General features: G+C 35.0%; 1 protein-coding gene across 2 annotated transcripts; it reads left to right on the forward strand.

The window, feature by feature from the left end:
• Positions 1 to 1335: 1335 nt before the first annotated feature.
• On the forward strand, positions 1336 to 15032 carry LOC149546188 (uncharacterized). 2 transcript variants are annotated; one of them, XM_089791050.1, is made up of 2 exons: positions 1336 to 2651; positions 13241 to 15032. In XM_089791050.1, exon 1 carries the CDS (start codon positions 1410 to 1412, stop codon positions 2562 to 2564), a length of 1155 nt encoding a protein of 384 aa, XP_089647176.1. In that variant the 5' UTR covers positions 1336 to 1409; the 3' UTR covers positions 2565 to 2651; positions 13241 to 15032. The 2 variants fall into 2 exon arrangements, with proteins under 2 accessions (XP_089647176.1, XP_089647177.1); XM_089791051.1 differs by lacking the exon at positions 13241 to 15032 and adding an exon at positions 3585 to 4282.
• Positions 15033 to 20341: the final 5309 nt, after the last annotated feature.

A 20341-nucleotide genomic window follows, 5' to 3' on the forward strand; every position in this document is an offset into this window, starting at 1 on the left:
GTTGCGAAATTCACAAAGGGTCACAAAATGATTAAAAGTCTCTAGGGACTTCTCCTTCACATTCCTGGTCTTGCCAATATTCAACTTTCTTTTCACCTTTTGTAAATTCAATGTGATTATTAATTGAGTTCACTTATTTTGAGAGTAAAGTTTGTTTTTTCAACATTAAAATTTATAAACCATATTAGATTTATTTCTCTTATAAGTAATTGTTTATTAATGTTTATTAAAGAATATTTTAAACTCTAATATTTAAGCTTTTAAAGTTTATGTAATAAAATATAGACCTCTCTCAAAGTATAGGTTAGAAATTGAGGACAAATTTGTCAAGTGATGGCTCTAGTGTGTTTTGTGCATAAAGATGCAAAAATATAATAAAAATTCTTAAACATCTTAAATTTAAGCCAAAAAATTGTTCAATATAAACTTTTAATTGTTGAAAACCTAGCTCTTGCAATCTTTGTCGTTAATTTTTTCTCACTTTATCTTGAAGTCCACCATAATGTTCCTTTAGTAATGCAAATACCTAGTACAATAGTGACAATGGAGAAATTTTTGATGGAATGACATGAAGGGGATGAGAATGATCAAGAATACCCATTGAATTCAAAAGGGTTGATAGGCTCTTTATAGCTGATAGTTTAATTTCTGATTTCTCCTTGGAAAACTATTTTTCTTCTTGTGTTTTTTTTGTGAGAACCAATTGAAACTTAAATAGAGAGTCTTATTTTTATTTCTAAAATATTTAAATGATAATAAACCATGTCATAGACTATATACAAAATATGAATAATTTACATAATATGAATAATTTCATCTTATTAGAAACATGTGACAAATTCAATACAAAATAATTAAGAAATAAATAATGATAATTTTTTATTTTTTATTTGAGAGTGACTAAAGAAGACATATGCACTCATATAAGAGTTTTGATTTAATAGTGCTTATAATGTAATGTAATAAATATTTTAATATTCTAATAAAAATCTACCCTATATAAACTAACCAAATTCATAAATTCAATTATACATATTTTTATGTTCTATAAATCTACATTAAAGAAACTAAACAATTCTATAAATCTATGAAAATAAACAAATTTATCAATTCATTCATTACTTATCCTAAGATTGAATTTCTTATACTAAACAAATTACCTATAATTTTTGAAATATATCTGGTCACTAAAACAAAATTTTAGAATTCAGAAAATTTAATTGTAAATTTCTTCTAAGCAGCCTGAAATTACTGCCTTCACATGACAAAATGAGAAGTTATCACCTAAATTTTTTATTACATAAATATTTTGAGTGACCGAGAATGCAACGACTATAAATTTGGAATCCACGATTTATCAATACAATTTTTCTCAGTGGAAGCCCTAACTTATTCTTTTCCCGAACAACATGCTGAGCCGCGAACTATGTGTTGTTGCAGCAGCTTCCATGACCTCCACTTTATGCCGCAAGCTGTTTTCTATTCACCCATTTCATTTTTATTACAATGTTTTCTCAACAGAAGCTCAGTCACAGAGCCTCTTTTCACAGTTTGCCTCCTCTAAACTCAACATGTCGGAGGCCGAGATCACTCGGGCTTTGAAGTCAGCCCCCTATTTGCAGAACCTTCGAACCCTTGCCAACGTAGAGAAGATCATTCATTCGTTAATGAACCACGGCTGTACTGGATCCGAAGCTGCCAATATATTAAGGAAACAGTTCAAGCTTATCGGTTCTACAGAAACAATATTGGAACCCAAGCTCAGACTAATGGAAGTTTTCGGTTTTGTGGGTGGAGATCTGGCCAAACTAATGACAAGAAATTCATTATTATTGCGCATGAGCCTCGAAAACAACATTCTCCCAACGATGGAGTTTCTGAAGAATGTATTTCAGTCCAAGGATGTGCTTGTGAAAGCCCTGTTAAGAAGACCAAGACTTCTGAATTGTAGCTTGGAGAAGACCCTGAAACCCTCGCTTGCTTTCTGGGAAGGATGGGGTTTTTCTGGGATGGAGCTCATAGGCTTCTTACAGGTACGCCCAGAGCTTCTCACACGAATATCTCTAATCCCCGCACAAGTGGACCTCATCAACAAGATTTGCGCCGGCAAAATGAGTAAACGCTACAAATATATTGTGAGTACGGTGGCTATGAGCCGCGTGGAAACGCTAGAGATCAAGATAGAGAATCTCAAACTCTGCGGGCTCACGGCTGAAGAAACCTGGCAACTACTGGGAGCTAGTCCTCTAATCTTCACTCTGTCCAAGGAAAATGTTAAGGAAACAATGAATTTTCTAGTTAATAGCATGCAGCTCCCGGCAAATTATGTACTGAAGAACCCTAGGATATTAACAGTCAGTTTGGCGAAGACTTTGAGGCCCAGGTTTCTCGTTTGCGAGAAAATCAAAACCACCAGTGACTTCAACCCTTCTTTTACGACGGTATTGGGGATGACAGAGGCGAAGTTTATTAGCAAGATTATAAAAGAGCATTCTAAATCTAAAGCACTATGGACAATTTATGAAAATGCCGTCTCTAGTGCCTCCAAGCGCACCAAGAGCTGAAAGAACACATAATCCTGGATGGAGAAATTGAGAGCCAATACTCATAAGGCACAACAAAAGAACTGATCTGGTCGCTCTTCAAGCAAGGTATGGATTGCAGTCATTAAATATTTGAAGTGAGCTGATTGCGGTCACAACTGTCATTGGGTTTGATACAATTGGTGAATATTTAATGCGAAGATGTTTTGTTAAATCTGAAAATTATCTTAGAAATTATCTTGTTTTGTTCCAAATGGGAACCATGCTAGTGCAAGGATTGAAAAGTCCATTCATAACATTCAGAAAACAAGTTTCATAGCTCCTAGATGTTCACAGAATTTGTAATTATGGGTTTGATGTGGTAACATTTACAACTCCGAAGTGAGTTCTTCAATAATATATGATGATGAAACCAGGAAACCAAAACAGCAGGGTTTTGCATTTTCTGTGAAGTTCATCAACAATAACATCACAAAAAAATTTAGGTGGAAGTCAGCTAATAAATAGTTTAAAGCAGAATTTTGGGACTGAGGCTGATCAGGTCAATTTCAGGCTCTGGTACAATAAATATAAAAATTGGATTTTTGGAGAAGTTAGAGTTTCATTTTTTTCCAATTCCACATCTTCAATTTCGCACAACTTAAATTGCAAGGAATAGGTTGCTGTGTTATACGTAGCAGAAAACACTTACGATTTAATGAATGTGAGAAAATTCATAGATTAAGCAAGTTGCCGAGGGTTTAAAAATTTAAAGAAACTGCTTTTAAATAAAGAACGATGAAAATGATGATGAGTTTCTTAGGCTTTCGTGTTAAGGGTTTTCAATAATGATTTTGACATTTTCCAAAAACAGAGAAATGTAGAAGAGCGCAGTTTTCTGTCAAAATTCATTAAGTTGATTGAGTGAATGCAACAAATGCATGACCTCAGGTCTTTGCGAGTTGAAAGTTTATCTCAGGTTTTAACTTTTTGCAAGTTTACCACAAATGCATCATCTCTCAAAGCCATGTTTTTAACATTGTTACCCTAAATTTGTGGCAGGCTGACTCTGATGGGTTTCGGAGGTGAATTTTCTCACACTTTTTGGAAGGCAGTAAAAATAATATAGAAACAATGAAATGTTGACTTTTGAACATGAAGCACAAAAAGATAGTATATTTAGCATGGGAAATGAAAATGGTAGGGTAATGAAAGTGGTAGAGTTGATGCAGGGACATTCACGTGGAGGGAGCTGTGCAGAGTTTTTGAATAACCATTCATTCCTACAGTACAACTTTGATTGTATATTTAGCATGGGAAATGAAAGTGGTAGGGTAAAGCAGCATGGGAGTAAGTGATATTCATTTTTTCAGCATTCATAGCTTGGGAGAATTTGAAGGGTTTTTTCTGCAGCTCTGCTGTTCATTTCATTTTGCTTTGTTGTTATATAGTTTAGATTTGTATGTGTTTCAGTGTTGATTGAGACATATTAGAAAGGGGGTTCCACACTCCTTGCAAGAGTTATACTGGTGTTCAAGATTTGTATCAGAGACAGCAATTCTTACTATGTCTTTACTCTGTCTTTGGCATCTTGAATGAAAATTATACCATTAACTAGGGTGTTTCATATCAACACATTCAGAAATTGGGCATTTGTGAATGGACTACAAACCATGCATGCAATATGCTACAATTCTCACTGTTAATGCATCTATTAATTTATTGATCATAGAATAATATTCTACCACTCTTTCATGTCATGTAGTGGGATTCTGCGAACCCTCGTCTTCTCTATATTCAAGTATGTAATGTAGTCTTACATGACTCAATGGAAAGATTTTTCATTTCTGTTATGGAAAGCTCTCAACATTTTTGCAAACATGACTTGATCACGGTCACTGCTTTTTATACTTCTTGATTATATCTTACTATCGTAAGCTACATTTGTTACAAATGTAAATGGCGGAAAATTTGAAATGAATTAATCAGAGATCAAACTGATCTATATATACAAAGAGGAGAGTCGAATAGAATAGAAACATTCTATTCTAGACTATACTAAATATTAGAAACATTCTAATATTTACAGAGATATAATAAGATACAATAGTGAGCATTAAAAGGAAACATGAAGGTTATTTTAATACCCCCCCTTAATGCTCAATCTATTTACTACACCAATAGATCCCCTGAATTTAACAAACTTGTTAGGACCAAGGGGTTTAGTGAAAATATCTGCTGATTGCTCTGAGGTAGGAACATAGCGTAACTGAATAGATCCATCTTCTACTAATTGTCGGATGTAATGGCAATGAAGCTCGATGTGCTTGGTTCGTTCATGAAACACTGGGTTCTTGGCAAGTTTGAGTACGCCCTGATTGTCTGAAAACAAAGAAGTCGGACCTACTTGAGGAATATGCATATCTGCAAGCATCTGCCGGAGCCAAACTGCTTCACAAGCTGCCTTGACAGCTCCTCTATATTCTGCTTCTGTAGAGGAGAGTGCATGTGCCTGTTGCTTCTTACTGGTCCAAGTAACTACTGTAGATCCGATACTAAACACATAGCCAGAAGTAGATTTCCTATCATCAACTGAGCCGGCCCAATCGGAATCAGTGAATCCACTGAGCTGAGGAGTAGTACTCCTTGTGTAAAGAAGACCATAATCTGAAGTACCATGTACATAGCCTAACACACGTTTCGCTGCAATCCAATGATCAGTCTTGGGGTTTGTCATGAACCGTGAGATGTAGCTGACTGTAAAACTGAGATCAGGTCTAGTAGTAGTAAGGTAGATGAGACTACCTACTAGCTGCCTGAAGAGTGTTTCATCTACAGGAGGAGAAACAGATTGTGCGGACAATTTCAGACCAGTCTCCATAGGAGTGGAGACAGATTTGCAATCTTGCATTCGAAACCTATCAAGCAAACTTCTGGCATACTTGGACTGAGACAAAAAAATGTTGTTGTCAGTGTGCCAAACCTCAATACCTAAACAATAATGAAGCAATCCGAGATCTGTCATATCAAAAGTTCTGCATAGATCCTGTTTGATTTCTGAAGTCAAATGTTCTGAATTTCCAGTAATGATCAAATCATCCACATAGACAACAAGAAAATGAATATCATTACCAGAGTGTTTAATATACAGATTACTGTTTGACGGACTACGCTGAAATCCTTGAGTAACCAAGTAATGATCAATCTTTATGTACCAAGCCCTAGGGGCCTGTTTAAGACCATAGAGGGCCTTCTGGAGTCTACATACTTTGTGTTTTGAACCAGCAACCTTAAAACTTGGGGGCTGCGTCATGTAGACTTCTTCCTGTAATTCACCATTGAGAAAGGCGCTCTTCACATCCATCTGATGAACTTTCCAACCATACTGAGCTGCAATTGCAAGAAGAATGCGAATAATGCTCATTTTGGCTGTCGGTGCAAATGTCTCCTCATAATCAATGCCTTCGCGCTGGGTGAATCCTCGAGCAACAAGTCTAGCTTTGTATTTGTCCAAGGTACCATTTGCATGGTACTTGACCTTATAGACCCATTTACAGCTAGTGGGTTTCTTCCCAGGAGGAAGATCTGAAAGAACCCAAGTGTGGTTCTTTTGAAGACTCTGAAGCTCAGAATCCATTGCTTGTTCCCATTCTGGAATTCCTTTGGCCTCTGCATATATCTGGGGCTCAGGGATACTGTGGATGTTGGCCATAAGAGCTATATTAACTGTGTTGTGCTGAAGGCTCTTATTTCTGGAGGTTCTACCCTCAATGAGTTCATCAGGACGAAGATCACTAAGCGTTTGAGCCCACCATTTTGGCCGAAGAGTCGAGGAGCTAATATCAGATGCTATTGGAATAGCTGGAGGAGAAGCAGGAACAAGAGTTGTATTATCTGGAAGTGACTGAGGTGGTGTATCAGTAGCATCAGATGACTCATATAAAATAGAAGAACCTAAGTTAGAGATTGCTGAAGACTGAATCTCGGAATGTGGTGGGGAGTCAGAGAGCGGAAATGGTCCAAATTCCTCATCAAACACAACATCACGACTGAAGATTAAACGATCAGTATTTACATCAATCAGTCTGTAGGCCTTATGTGTGTGACTGTATCCTGTAAACATAAGTTTCTGGCTTTTGGAATCCAACTTAGTGCGTTTGGCATCAGGAATACATACATATGCCAGAGAGCCAAAAACTTTCAAATGGTTGATCCTAGGTTTGCGATCAGACCAGGCTTCCTCAGGAGTCTTATGATTAACTGCAAGGGTGGGTGACCGGTTAAGAAGGTAGACAGCTGTGGATACTGCTTCTGCCCAATATTTTCTGTGAACATTTCTATGTTCTAGCGTAGCCCTAGCCATTTTTGTGATGGTACGGTTTTGACGCTCTACAACACCATTTTGCTGAGGGGTGTGAGGTGTGGTGAACTGACGTCTAATGCCATGAGTAGTACAGAAGGCAGAGAAAGTAGAAGAACAGAATTCCCCCCCATTATCAATCCTAAGAGTACGGATGGAGGAACCAGACTCTTTTTCTACTAGAGCTTTAAACTGCTGAAATACAAGAAAGGCATCTGATTTTTGCTTAAGAAACTATACCCACATTTTGCGATTGAAATCATCCACAAAGAGTAAAAAATACCTGTTCCCAGTAATAGAAGGAGTATTCATAGGACCACATACGTCAGCATGGACTAGCTGGAGTACTCTGTATGTCCGCCATGTTTCACCATTCTTAAATGGTGTCCTATGTTGCTTCCCTGCTTGGTAAGCTCCGAAAACGCGATGGTTTTGGGTTTGAATATTAGGTAGGCCATGGACTAAATTATCTCGAGCAAGTTGTGCTAGATATTGAATGTTCAGATGACCGTATCGCTGATGCCAGAGACTGCTGAGAGCGGATGATTCGGCGATGAAGGCATGTTTAAGGGAATCGCCTGAATCTACAAGCCTATAAATACCATGATCCTCGAGATCGGAAGCAAGGGTAGTGCGAGAAGCACGATCAATAATCGAACACTTATTTCCATTGAAAACGACATCCAACTGAGGGGAGTGCTTTATAATCTGACTAACAAACAGAAGATTATGTTTCATGCCAGGAACATAACATACATTGAGAAACATGAGTTTTTTTCCTCCAGTCTGAATCTGAACATTGCCCTTGCCGACAATATTGTATTCTTCACCGCCTCCAAAGATTATTGAGTCAGAATAGGGAGTGAATTCAACAAACCAATCACGCCTATGAGTGAAATGTCGGGAGGCACCAGAATCGATGTACCAGGCAGAAGATTTCACATGATTTGCAGGTATGCTGGCCATAAAGGCATGGTAGATAGATTCTTTTTGCTCTGAGTGTTGGGTAGCATTGGCGTACTGTTTAATTGAGTCCGACTTCTGATGCTGTTGATACAGATGCTTATAATATGTGAATATTTCAAATGGCACAAACTTCGAGGTGAGAAAATGAAAGACCCAGGAAAATTGGAGAAGTACCTAGAAAAGAGCTAGAAAAACCCAGAAATAAAGTGTTGTCGGAATTCGGATCCGCTGGCTCGAAAATCGAGGCACAAAAAACGAGGCACCCACAAAAATCTGATGAAGACCCATTTGAGATTTCAAAAAACCCACCAAGAATATGTGATCAGAAAATTTTTGGAGGTCAAAAAACTAGGGTTTCGAGCAAAAACCTAGTCGGCAGCTTCGAAGGTCAGATTTGCAGGAAAAATGGCAGATATAGGCAGATTTTGGAACAAGCGGATTTGAGATAGACGGATCCAAGCAGATAAGGGCGGATTGAACACGTTTTCACTTACACAAAATGCCGAGTTGCAAAAAAACGGCGAGTTGCAGAAAAACGACGGTAGAAACCCGCGATTTGTAGAAGATCAGACGTGAGCCAAAGAAACCTGCGATTTAAAAACGTGAACTCGGGATTTGCAGAATGAATTTCAGATTTCTCAGAACAGAAACCCTAGACGGGTTGTAGAGAAAATGGCAGAAATAATTTCGAAATTTAGAGCAGATAATTTCGAAAGAAATTATAAACTATTCAAAACCATTTGAAGCAATAGCTCTGATACCATGTTACAAATGTAAATGGCGGAAAATTTGAAATGAATTAATCAGAGATCAAACTGATCTATATATACAAAGAGGAGAGTTGAATAGAATAGAAACATTCTATTCTAGACTATACTAAATATTAGAAACAACATTTAATCCATCAACATAGAACAAAAAAATAAACTGCTTTACTTGAAAATAAACAAATTAATGCAGAACAAATAGAAACATGCAAAATATTTTGACAACATGAAAAAACCAGCTTTGTAGTAGTAGCTTACTGCAAGCTTTCAACATGCACTTCATTGCACAGTGTCAACAAAGCCTAGGAATTTGGCTTCATATGGAATCAAATTATCCATATTCTGTTGCTAAAGAAATCCCTAGCCTCAAAAAACTAGCAGTTGCACGCTGCTTTCATGCCAAGCAGCCGATTGGTTATGTTGTTTCCACAGAGAGGTTCTGCATTTTTTTATAGTGAGGAATTCTGATCACACAGTCACACAATGCTGGCAAAGAAGATTTTGATTCGCAAATATTCAAATAAGTTTGCGAGGCTTGAAACAGGCACAAATCCGTCAAATACAATCTATAAATGCCTCACCACTCACCCCTCCCCACCTTACCAGGAGAGTTTGTTGATGCAGCATTTGAAATGGGCAATCTAAAATCAATACACCAGCATTGATTATAAATCTCTCTCTCTCTCTCTCTCTCTCTCTCTCTCTCTCAACAGTAAGGTGTAAGAATACAAATTAACTTTTAGAATTCATGTTTTATGTTCTGCACCTGCAAAACTGAGTAATATTTCTTTTAAGACGGTCCTCAAATTTTCTCTTTGAAGTTTTCTGATCTGCAAGGGGAATCATAAAATTAGTAAGTCATGTGATGGTGGAGAAAACATTGACTATAATTGAAAGGTGCAAATTGGGTAACACTATCACAGATCCATCAATTATTTTATGTTTCAACTCTTGAAGTAGCATATGATCTCAACTTCAATGGCAGGAAACAATGCATGTGCACAGGATTTATCTTTCCAAGGATCTTGACCATTCATGGAGATCCATGGTTGAATGTATTGTGAACCTAGAAGAGGATTCCCAATTTTTATTATTAAGACCAATCTTGCTTTCTTCAAACAATTTAAAGGGCTATTTGAGACACATTATTATTGACTATTAATTTCCAGTCTCATAAGAAAATGGAGAAAGACAACCTTCCAAGAGCCTGAAGCAATTCCTTAGTTCAGAACACCTATACTGTTGATGCACTAATTGCTGGAAACTGATTGCAGAAGAGATCATAATGTCAATTAAGACTGGGAATTTTAATCCTCAATTCGAGCTCATAGGATTGTTTATATTATCAAGTCATATTCAAAGACTGCATCACGACTTTACCAGAAAGTTGAAACAATATGCCAAACAAATTTTAATATACAGATGTGTCGGCATTAAGATAGTAAACATGCAAACTTTCAAAATCGAGGAGTTGCTTTGTCGCTACAAAATATTTGAAAATTAATGCCTGAATGAATAGTGTTAGGGAACATGAAAGAGCAAGCTATGTAAACTTTAGACGGTAATGAAAATCTGTTAAATATCATTGCAGGTCAATGTCTCTGTAACAATGCTATGTTTTCAATGACCTAATAAATTATGAAATAATTAATAATATCAGATTTCCACAATCCATTACTAATGATGATTATGCTTCTGGATTTGATTGTGTGGCTTTTTTTTATCATCAACGTTTCGGATCACACTCTGTGATCCATCATCGGGATGAGAGAAGGATGTAAGATGTATGCAGACCAGCCAAGCCAAGTAGAATAAAAAGGAGAGAAGGCCAAGTAGAATAAAAAGGAGAGAAGGGAGTCCTTCTCTCCTTTTTATTCTACTTGGCTTGGCTGGTCTGCATACATCTTACATCCTTCTCTCATCCCGATGATGGATCACAGAGTGTGATCCGAAACGTTGATGACTCCCTTCTCTCCTTTTTATTCTACTTGACTTGGCTGGTCTGCATACATCTTACATCCTTCTCTCATCCCGATGATGCATCACAGAGTGTGATCCAAAACGTTGATGATAAAAAAAAACATACACAATCGAATCCAGAAGCATAATCATCATTAGGAAAGAATTGTGCATACAATAACATGATGTAAGACATTCCAAAACACCCGACTTAAAAGTGTGTGCTTAAATGTTGAACTCTTACCAATAAATTTTTGAAGAATCACTTGTTATCTATTTTAAAAATGTATAGAAGGTGGTCTAAGAAACAATGGAAAAAATGTGCATGAGAGAGAGAATAATCTTAATGATTTATGAGAATTTCACACCATTACTTGATTCAGCATTGTTGAGCATCAAATTTAGTTCATAATGTGTAGTATTTCAATCATAAACAAGACCTTGAGTTCCTGTCTTTTGTTAAAAATAGAAGAGAGTCTTTTTAGCATGTTTTAAAAGCTCAGAGTGGAGTTATGACCAACTATATAACAAGTGTTAAATCATTAGTTCCTTCAACAACTATTCTAACTCTAGGGACTGCTGAATTGCATGTCCTGTGATGCCTCTTGCTGTTATCATCTCCGATTCTTCAGTTAGTGGTGGAAGTAATATTCAGACAAGGGCCATTTGAAGCCCAGTCAGTAGTTTGTCTTCTGCGAAGTTGAAGAGTAATTGAATTGTTCCAAATGAAAAATCAAAATGTTTATACTCTTAACATACTTAAAAAGGTTGACGATACAGAAAGCATTGAAAGAAAAGTCTTTTATAATTCTGAGTTGTTGTACACATTCGATTATTTGAAGACAGCTGTCAAAGAACCTAACCTTGATACTTGATAGCATGAAGGAATCTTCACCTGGGATTTCCTTAACTCTTCTGGTGCATCCAATAAAGTGATTTTTTAGCAGTGGATAATTTAATTGAGAACCGACTCAACTCAATAATGTGATAATATCTGAATGATGATAAATCTGACATTGGCTTAATTGAGAAAGTGCTTGTCAACTTGATGGTGCCAATGAGGCTAATGAATGCAAGCATGTAATGCCATGCACTGTTTATAATAATCTGGGAGTTAGTCAAAAGAATACTTCGATTTTCTTTTTCTCTTTGCAGATTGAAAGTGAAATGAAGTTAAAAGGATCTTGATGCAAGTACCTGATGTTTCCAGTATTCTTTTGCAAATTTGTACATCAAATAGTTCCAATATAAATCTTAACTTTCCTCCTGAAAACCTGGCTTGTGATTGTTGATGTATAGCATCAGTTGAAGTAATGTTAAATACTTGAATTCATGTTTTATGTGAATTCTGTTTTTCAGATGATATATATATATATATACATATATATACATATATACATATATACATGAAATTGTTCACATAAAAAACTTTATAGTTATTGGGCTGATATCATGAGAAGACTATTATGATTATCGGGGGACTTTATATTCAATTAGTTTGCCGCCGATTACGAAAGGTGTTATATGAAAATCAACTCATTTAAGAAGCAGACTAATTATTAGTCATGCCTCCATAGAGGCAAGGCCACGTAGAGTCATGACTCTACGCTAAGTCACAGGGTTCGCCGAATTTTCGGCTTCAGGTTCGAAATTCGGCGAACCCATATAAAATATTAAAAAAACGTCTAAATTCGTCATGAAATTCGTACGGTGATGTTATCAGATTTCTGGGCGAAAAAAGCTTATAAAACGATGTCCATGGTCTATTGAAATGAATCCAATCGTATCTGAACCTAGGGCAAAAAGACTGTCTGAACATTTGAATATCGTGGCACTGTGGAAGGGTTGTCTGAAGCTTGTATTTGAAGATGCGTTCCGCTCCAGCCTCCTACCGTCTGCTTAGCTCTGTCCGACCTATGCGTTTGATTAACTGCGTAACCTTCCAACCGACGGGCTCTCCAGTGACATCCAAAACTTCGTCTATTCGTTTTCTCTAACAACGGGCGACAATTTTTTTGTTTATTTGGTTAGGTTTGAAACTTTATTAAGATTATTATAGTAGATGGTGTTTTTATTATTAGGTTTTAATCTTTTATAAGATTATTAAAATAAATGTTATTTTTATTATCTCTTTATTAAGAGTAAAATATTTGTATCGATGTGTATTTATTGTAGGAAAATATTCATGTGTATATTATATGTATACAGTACATTTATTTATTATCAGTAAAATATTAACATGTAGCATATTTATTAATTTAATTATTGTTACAATATTTTTTAATTATTTTTAATTTTGTAATATTCACACTTTATTTAATTAGTAAAAATTAAATAAAACAATTATTTTGTATATATTTTAATTCTATTTATTCATAAAGATTAGTATAAAAAAATCATACTTTACAATCATAATCATATATTTATATTTTTTTAGAAAATTATGTAAGACGAATTTATTGTCGAATTTATTTGATTTTTTTTGCCTCGTCGAACATCATCCGAATTTCATAGTTGACGAACTCGAACTCGAACTCGAACCTTGTGACTTAGACTCTACGGAGAGATGACTCTCCACATTGTTATATATCTGCCGAGCAAGTCGTTGGGATAAATATCTATCTACGGCATACAAGTCCCAGTGATCTGCTTACTTTTCACTGCAGGTTAAATACATTCAGTTTCGGTGATCCTCCATTGGTGCAATAAACTGAAGATCACTATACATCGACTGCCATTCAAAGAAAAAGATCTGCATCTCTGTTTCTACAATCTCAGATAACAAGTAAGGACCTTTATTATTGTTCAATTCTGATATAATAGTTTTATCTATCAGAGATCCTTAAATTTAACAGTGATTTCATGTTGAGGGCTTCCTCGTTAATTCAGAACCTCTGACAACAAATGTATACCAATACAATTGTTAGTCCCTGCCTAAAAGGCAGGAAACTATAGTTTTCATGTTACTATTAGACAATTAGTTTATTCTTTGCAAAATGTGCAAAGAATTTTATCCCATGGTAGTATGCAATTTTTTCTATTAAAGTATATTTTGATTTTTTATTTCTATTTTCCAATTGGCTCTGTTTATTTTTTCTGGTAGTCTTTTTATTTTGTCTTAAGAAAAAATAGCAGTAAATGAGGGCACTCAGGCTATGTCAGTTTGGATGCTTGTTTGTCTACCTTGCCACATGTTATTTTGCATGCTTGTTTACCTGTTTACCTGTCTTTCTTGTGGTGTGACATTTTACATTCATTTATGATGAATTATTGTCCAAAATTTTCCACCAGATTACTCTGTCGTTCAAAGAAATTTCCTGACTGACTAACTAATTGCTCTCAGGTTTCTTTGGTGCTCTCAGGTAGGGAAGTATTCTTCCATTTTTACACTGTTGATCAAATTTTTACTCTTTCAACCTTCTATACGTTGAAGTTGTCTTCATTTACTTAAATGAAGCAAGAAGTTCAACAAACCTGTCCTATTTCTCCAGAGATCTTTGAAGTGATAAGTTCTTCGCAAGTGGAAGTGTTGCACAGAAAAGACTGTTTGTTATTACAAAGCTAAATTTTTTACATTCTTTGACTGAATTACAGTTTACAAATCATAATACTAAATCTCGTAAATTTAGATCAGAAAATAATGGACAGAATGATCGAATTTAAAATTCCATAACAAAACATTGGGCCAAAAAAGGATGTAGGTTATCAACTCATTTATGTCATGTCGAACACTTAACTGGCATTTGGTGCTGAACAATGTGGTTTTGATATGCAAAATCTGTAGATCTTTCTGGATTTTAATTTTCTTAATTAAAAAATTCTCCACATAGGCAAAGAATTTGAAACAATTGGAACAAAATTGGAGGAAGCCCCATGATCAGAAGGTGAATCCTCTCCACCACCAGCGGCGGCCAGCACCATTATAGCCTCTACTTATAAATTAATCAAAATTTGAGCTGAATATTTATAGATGCCATTCAATTCATGTCTTGCTGTTGTAAAAGGCTTTTCAATTTCATCCGTAATATTATCCAAGCCTAGAGGGAAAATTCAGGAGTGCAGAAATTTTCAAGTGGGTTTGATAAATAATTTTCTGAATGGGAAGCACACTTTAAGAAATTAGGAAAGGAGGGCATTAGCAGAAGACCTTGATGTTGTTCTAGTGCAGAGGAATGATGTTTTGGACCAACAAGAAGGGTGAGTATTCATTGCTAATGAACTGGAGGATGATCTGCCTTAAAACAGAGTGATGGGATTAAATACTGAGGGACGTTTTTGGTTATAAACTTTGGGTGCCCAAATGCAAATTTTCTTTGCAAATCTGATTCATTGGTGATTTTTGTATTATGCACAATCTGAATTTTATATTGGTTCTCTTTGAGTGGGAACTCTTGATGTATTTGTAGAGTTGTTGCACTGTAATAGTAATTTTATTGATTTTGCTGTTTAAAATGGAAACTCGAGGATTTTATATTTTGTTGGATTCTAGAAACACTCTGTGCATTCTCCCTTGGATTAATGAATGGGACTCTTATGTATTGAGTCTTTGGGCTATGACTGCTACTTTATATACGAATTTGACTATCTATGCACAGTTTGAGAAAAATGAAAAATTCAATGCTTTGGCTGTACACTATCAGCACATTGAAACTTAAAGATTTATTCCCTTTACTTTGAATCTCTTATACAAAAGAGGGCATTGGTTTTATCTTTACAGTGAACACATACTCCATACTATTCAACTATTCCTACCTTCTTATATAGCACAAGCGTTTGATCTTTTAAAAAAATGTGCTTACTGCAGAAACAATGTTTGTTACTTTTCATTTATCTAGTCTCAAAACTGCCATAGTCTCATACCTCTATTATGCATTACCTAGTGGCTTATTCCTTTAACATGATTATGAGATCATATGCACATACACTAGTATTATAACAATGATTTCTTCCTTATTTTGAATCATTTTTTTTATACACTAAATGTGACTTACTTTCTTTGTAATAGCACATATTGTTGAGCATATTTTGATATAATTGATAGTGCAGTAATAAATTTTTTTTGTTATCAATACACCACACTACTTCCACCACCCTAGCATTTGAATTTTTGTTTCATATTCAATGTCTTGTAGCTGAATAATGTTTGTCATCCACAGCTATATTTAACTTCTGTGAAGAATATTAATTCAAATTCATTAGCTTTTACTCAATAACAGAGTATCTTGTATTTTTTAAGCTACGTTTACAAATTCTAAATGCAGAAATAGTGCACATCCATTGTTTTTACAAATGCCCCAGAGGCACGTGATCTCAATGTCTAAAATAGTACAGTGGTAGAAGATGCATGAATAAAGTTGCTGAATGGATTTAGAAGCTAAAAGAAAATGCCAATAGCAGATGCATAAAATAGTACAGTGGTAGAAGATGCACGAATAAAGTTGCTGAATGGATTTAGAAACTAAAAGAAAATGCCAATAGCAGATGCATAGCCATCTTCAACCACCTTTTTCAAAATCCTTACTATCTACACAAAATCAAACGAGATTGGTTGTGACATATTTAATATTCAGTATTGTTGCGCTTCTAAGTGATAAAAAGCTTGCGTAGGAGGGCCAATTTTCTGTGCAAATTTTAATACAGCTAGAGTCTAAAATAAATGAAATTAATCAATTGTGGTTAAAGTTCATGACAGAATTAATTGCGCTATCAAATAGTCATTAGAATATGCTTTAGTGTAACCAGGCATAATTAGAAGCATTAGTTGAAGTACATTGTTCGGTTGCCTCAAAATTTTGGAGCAATTTTTATACTATTTTTTCTGTTTAAAAATGTTCTTATAAACATCCACCATCAAGTACATCTCAGCTAAAGCAATATATAGACATAACTCTAAGATATAAGACATACATGTTTACAACATAGTCTTTCTGAAGATTGAAAACAAACTAATGCATCCATAGTCTTGTTATACCAATAATCAATACACCATAGGCAAACCAAATTATATGCTACCACTTGTACTTCTGTGAAAATCTACCAGTTAAAGTCTACTCTATGAACCTACCCCTCACCTTAGTCTAATCATATGATTCCAATTGCATCAAATCATTATGTTTGAAAGTAACAACTGTGATGGGTTATTGATGGCAAGTAGCCGTATTCCCATTTGTGCACCTATACACTACAGTGTGTAAGCCCCTACATGGTTTGGGAGTTTTCCTTTGCATGTTCTGGTACAAACCTCCTGTGAGTGTGCAACACATTGCCTGAGGTCTAGTCTTGTCAATTACATCTTGAAGCAGCTTGACGACAATCAATAGAAAGTGAAAAGTCACCTCTAGGAGACAACTTTAGATCCACCATAATGGACAGTGCCTTCACAGCAATGTATATTTCAGTTAACATGTATTTATAGCAAGAGAGGAGATTCTACAGCCTTTTATCTCTTTTGAAAGAATTCTATGTACGAAATGTTGAGATTAGTAATTAATTGATTGTAGCTTTAACAACTTGCTCATGTTTCATTTCTAAATGTTATTACATCACTAATCGTGTTATTAAATGGTCAGTAATTGTTCATTAGTTGCTTCTACATATCACACGTGAATTTTAGCTTTTACTGTATCGTCCCCTATATATTTGTTTGGATCCAAATCATTGTCACTCCTTGATATGATGGTTCATTCAATAATTGTCCTCTCGATATGGATATTTTCAAAGCAATCTCTAATGCAATCAAGCTTTGAATTGTGAAATGCCGCTCCTGCATAATTTTTTGAAGTGATTTTCTGTTCTTGTAATTGTAATCAAACTTGTTATCAGGGTTAGCTTATTGTTTCCTACGACAAGTTTATGCACAAAGTATAATCTGAGTTCTAGAATGGATCCAATTGCATATTCTTAAATAATATTAATTCTGATGTAATATTCAATTGCCAATGCTGGTTAGTTTTATCCACTAGTATAGATATCTTAAATAAATCTATCTAAAGAAATGCCGATAGATATCCACTACAAAATAATTATAATTTAATTTATTACATCTAAAAATATTTGTATTTCCTTTTATCTCTATTTATTTAGTTTTTTTACTAACTAAACTTTTTTATTTTAATTTCTTAAAAACTGAATGATTTATATCTCCAAATATTATAATTTAAATGAATATTTTATGTAGTATTTATTAAATTATATTCTATTTACAATAAGATTTAAACTTTTGACATGTAGATTGTTGTCAAATTTAACCTTAAAAAGTTAACATTAACATGCTCACACCATCCCACTCCCCCATTTTGCCATTGTAGAATGCCTATCGGCATTAATAACTATTGAACTTATAAGAACACATTAATGGATTTCAATATCTACTCTCAAGTTCCATTTAGTCCTTTATAGGATGTCAATCGTCACAACACAAATAGACGTGTCTATTGGGTGAGGAAGCCAATATGAATAGGTACAATTTGTTAACCATAGTTTGTTAGTTTGATTGATGCTATCATTTTAACACTACCTCTTAGCAAGGGAAGATAACAAGTATGCGTAGGTTTAGATATCACCTGACACACGATATCAAGGAATATCTAAACATCAAGTCATCATGAAATTTGAATATCTTAGTTATGGTATGTGCACTGGCATCATGTCACATAATGTCTACCATAACATGTCATGGCATGTTCGCGAACATTACGACAGATAATGCCTACCATGATTAGCTCATCAAAGACGATATTGATTTACCACAGATATCAAGTGAGCATGATATCAATCAATAAGTTAGAGAGGTGTTAACTATCAAGACATTTCCATGAATATCAAGTCAACATGATATTTTCCATGATAGTAGACATTGTAAATTCGTCACTTTACAATGTAGAATACAAGTGTACATTATCTGAAAGATTGTCACCTTTCAGTAACATACATAGGAGGCCCATAAAGAAATAGAGTCACACATATGACAAGAGTTTACATATTACACATCTTTAATATATTAGTACAAAATAACTTTGAGTCTTAAGTCTAAGTCTCAATTAAATTTTAACCAAATCGAATTTTTTTTTGAAACATTCGACCTTAACTTTGAAGAGAGGTTTGGTGAGAATGGCAGTTGTTTGATCACTTGTACTAATATACTTGAACTAGATTGTTTTCCTTCCAACCATGTCTCTCACATAGTGATAAGGAATCTCTATATGCTTGGATGGAATACAAGATTCACATAAAGCTTGATACAACTTTGATTATCATTGTAGATGGTGGTAGGCTTCAGGGTTTCACCAAATAATCCCATAGTTAACTTTCTGAGCCATACCACTTCTCTAGCCCCCATGGCAGCTGCAATGTATTCTGCCTCTACAAGGCTTGGTGCTACTGAAAACTGTTTCCTACTAATCCAAGAGGTCATGGTTGATCCCAAACTAAAACGACATCTAGATGTGCTTTTTTGATCAATTACACCTTTGGCCCAATCTGAATCAGTATATCCATGTAAGTTTAGATCATCATTTTTATATTTGAGTCCATAAACAATTGTACCTTGAAGGTACCTCAGTATATGCTTAGCAACAAGATGTATCTCCCGAGATTTACACATAAACTAACTTAAGGTATTCACTACATAGCAAATGTTAGGACATGTATTTACCAAATACATTAGTGATATGATATTCTATCTATAAAGAGCAGGATCTACAAATCTGGATTCTACTGTTGCCTCTTTTAGCTTATGTAGATTAGTTTCCATAGGTGTGGACATAGGCTTGAAATTTAGCATTCCAAATCTCTTCAGAATATCTACAGTGCACTTTCCTTGGTTCAGAATGATGCCATCAGGTTTTTGCCAGACTTCTAGTCCTAGAAAGTAGTGTAAAATACACAAGTCCTTCATGTTGAGTTATGAACCTAGATCTTTCTTGCACTGAGTAATGGGACGATCTTCTCTTGTAATCAATAGGTCATCAACATATAGGATTAATATCAACATATCACCTTTAATAACTTTAAGTAAAGATTTGGATCTGCATCATTCTTTGAGAAGCCTAGTCTCATAAGATAGCTATCAATTCTCTCGTACCAGGCTCAGGGAGCTTGTGTGAGTCCATATAGGGCTTTCTTTAACTTGCATACATGGGTTGTTGCATTATGAATTACAAAACCATCCGGTTGTTCTAGGTAAACTTCCTCTTCTATAGCCCCATTCATAAATGCAGTTTTTACATCCATCTAATGTATCTTCCAACCCTTAGTTGCAACAATGGCTATGGCTACTCTAACAAAAGTTTATCTAGCAACAAGTGTGAATGTCTCATCATAATCAATTCCTTCCTTTTGTGAAAATCCTCTTGCAACAAAATACACCTTATGTTTCTCTATACTACCATCTACAACATGTTTAATTTTGAAAAAATCATTTGGATGAAATAACAGATTTCTCTTCAAGTCTGGGTATTATATCCCATACATCATTTTTCAAAATGGATTGATATTCTTTAGTCGTTGCATCTTTTCATAATTGGTGTTTGAGTGCTTCTGTTGTATTTGTAGGTTCTGAATCAATAATCTCATTCATTAGTGCCACATAATTTGATAGTATGTTAGGCCTCTTACTTTCCCTAAAAGTGCCTTGGGATGTTGCAAAACTTTCGGCTTCCTCAACAACATTCCTAGCCCAAAGTGGACATTTCTTGTGGTTGATATTTTGATTTTCCTCTTGATGCTCCCTCTCAATGTCAATATCATTTTGGATTATATTAGGGTTT

This window comes from Cupressus sempervirens, chromosome 7 (assembly GCF_028749045.1).
Source record: "Cupressus sempervirens isolate cs-2001-9-10 chromosome 7, ASM2874904v1, whole genome shotgun sequence".
Lineage (NCBI taxonomy): Eukaryota > Viridiplantae > Streptophyta > Pinopsida > Cupressales > Cupressaceae > Cupressus > Cupressus sempervirens.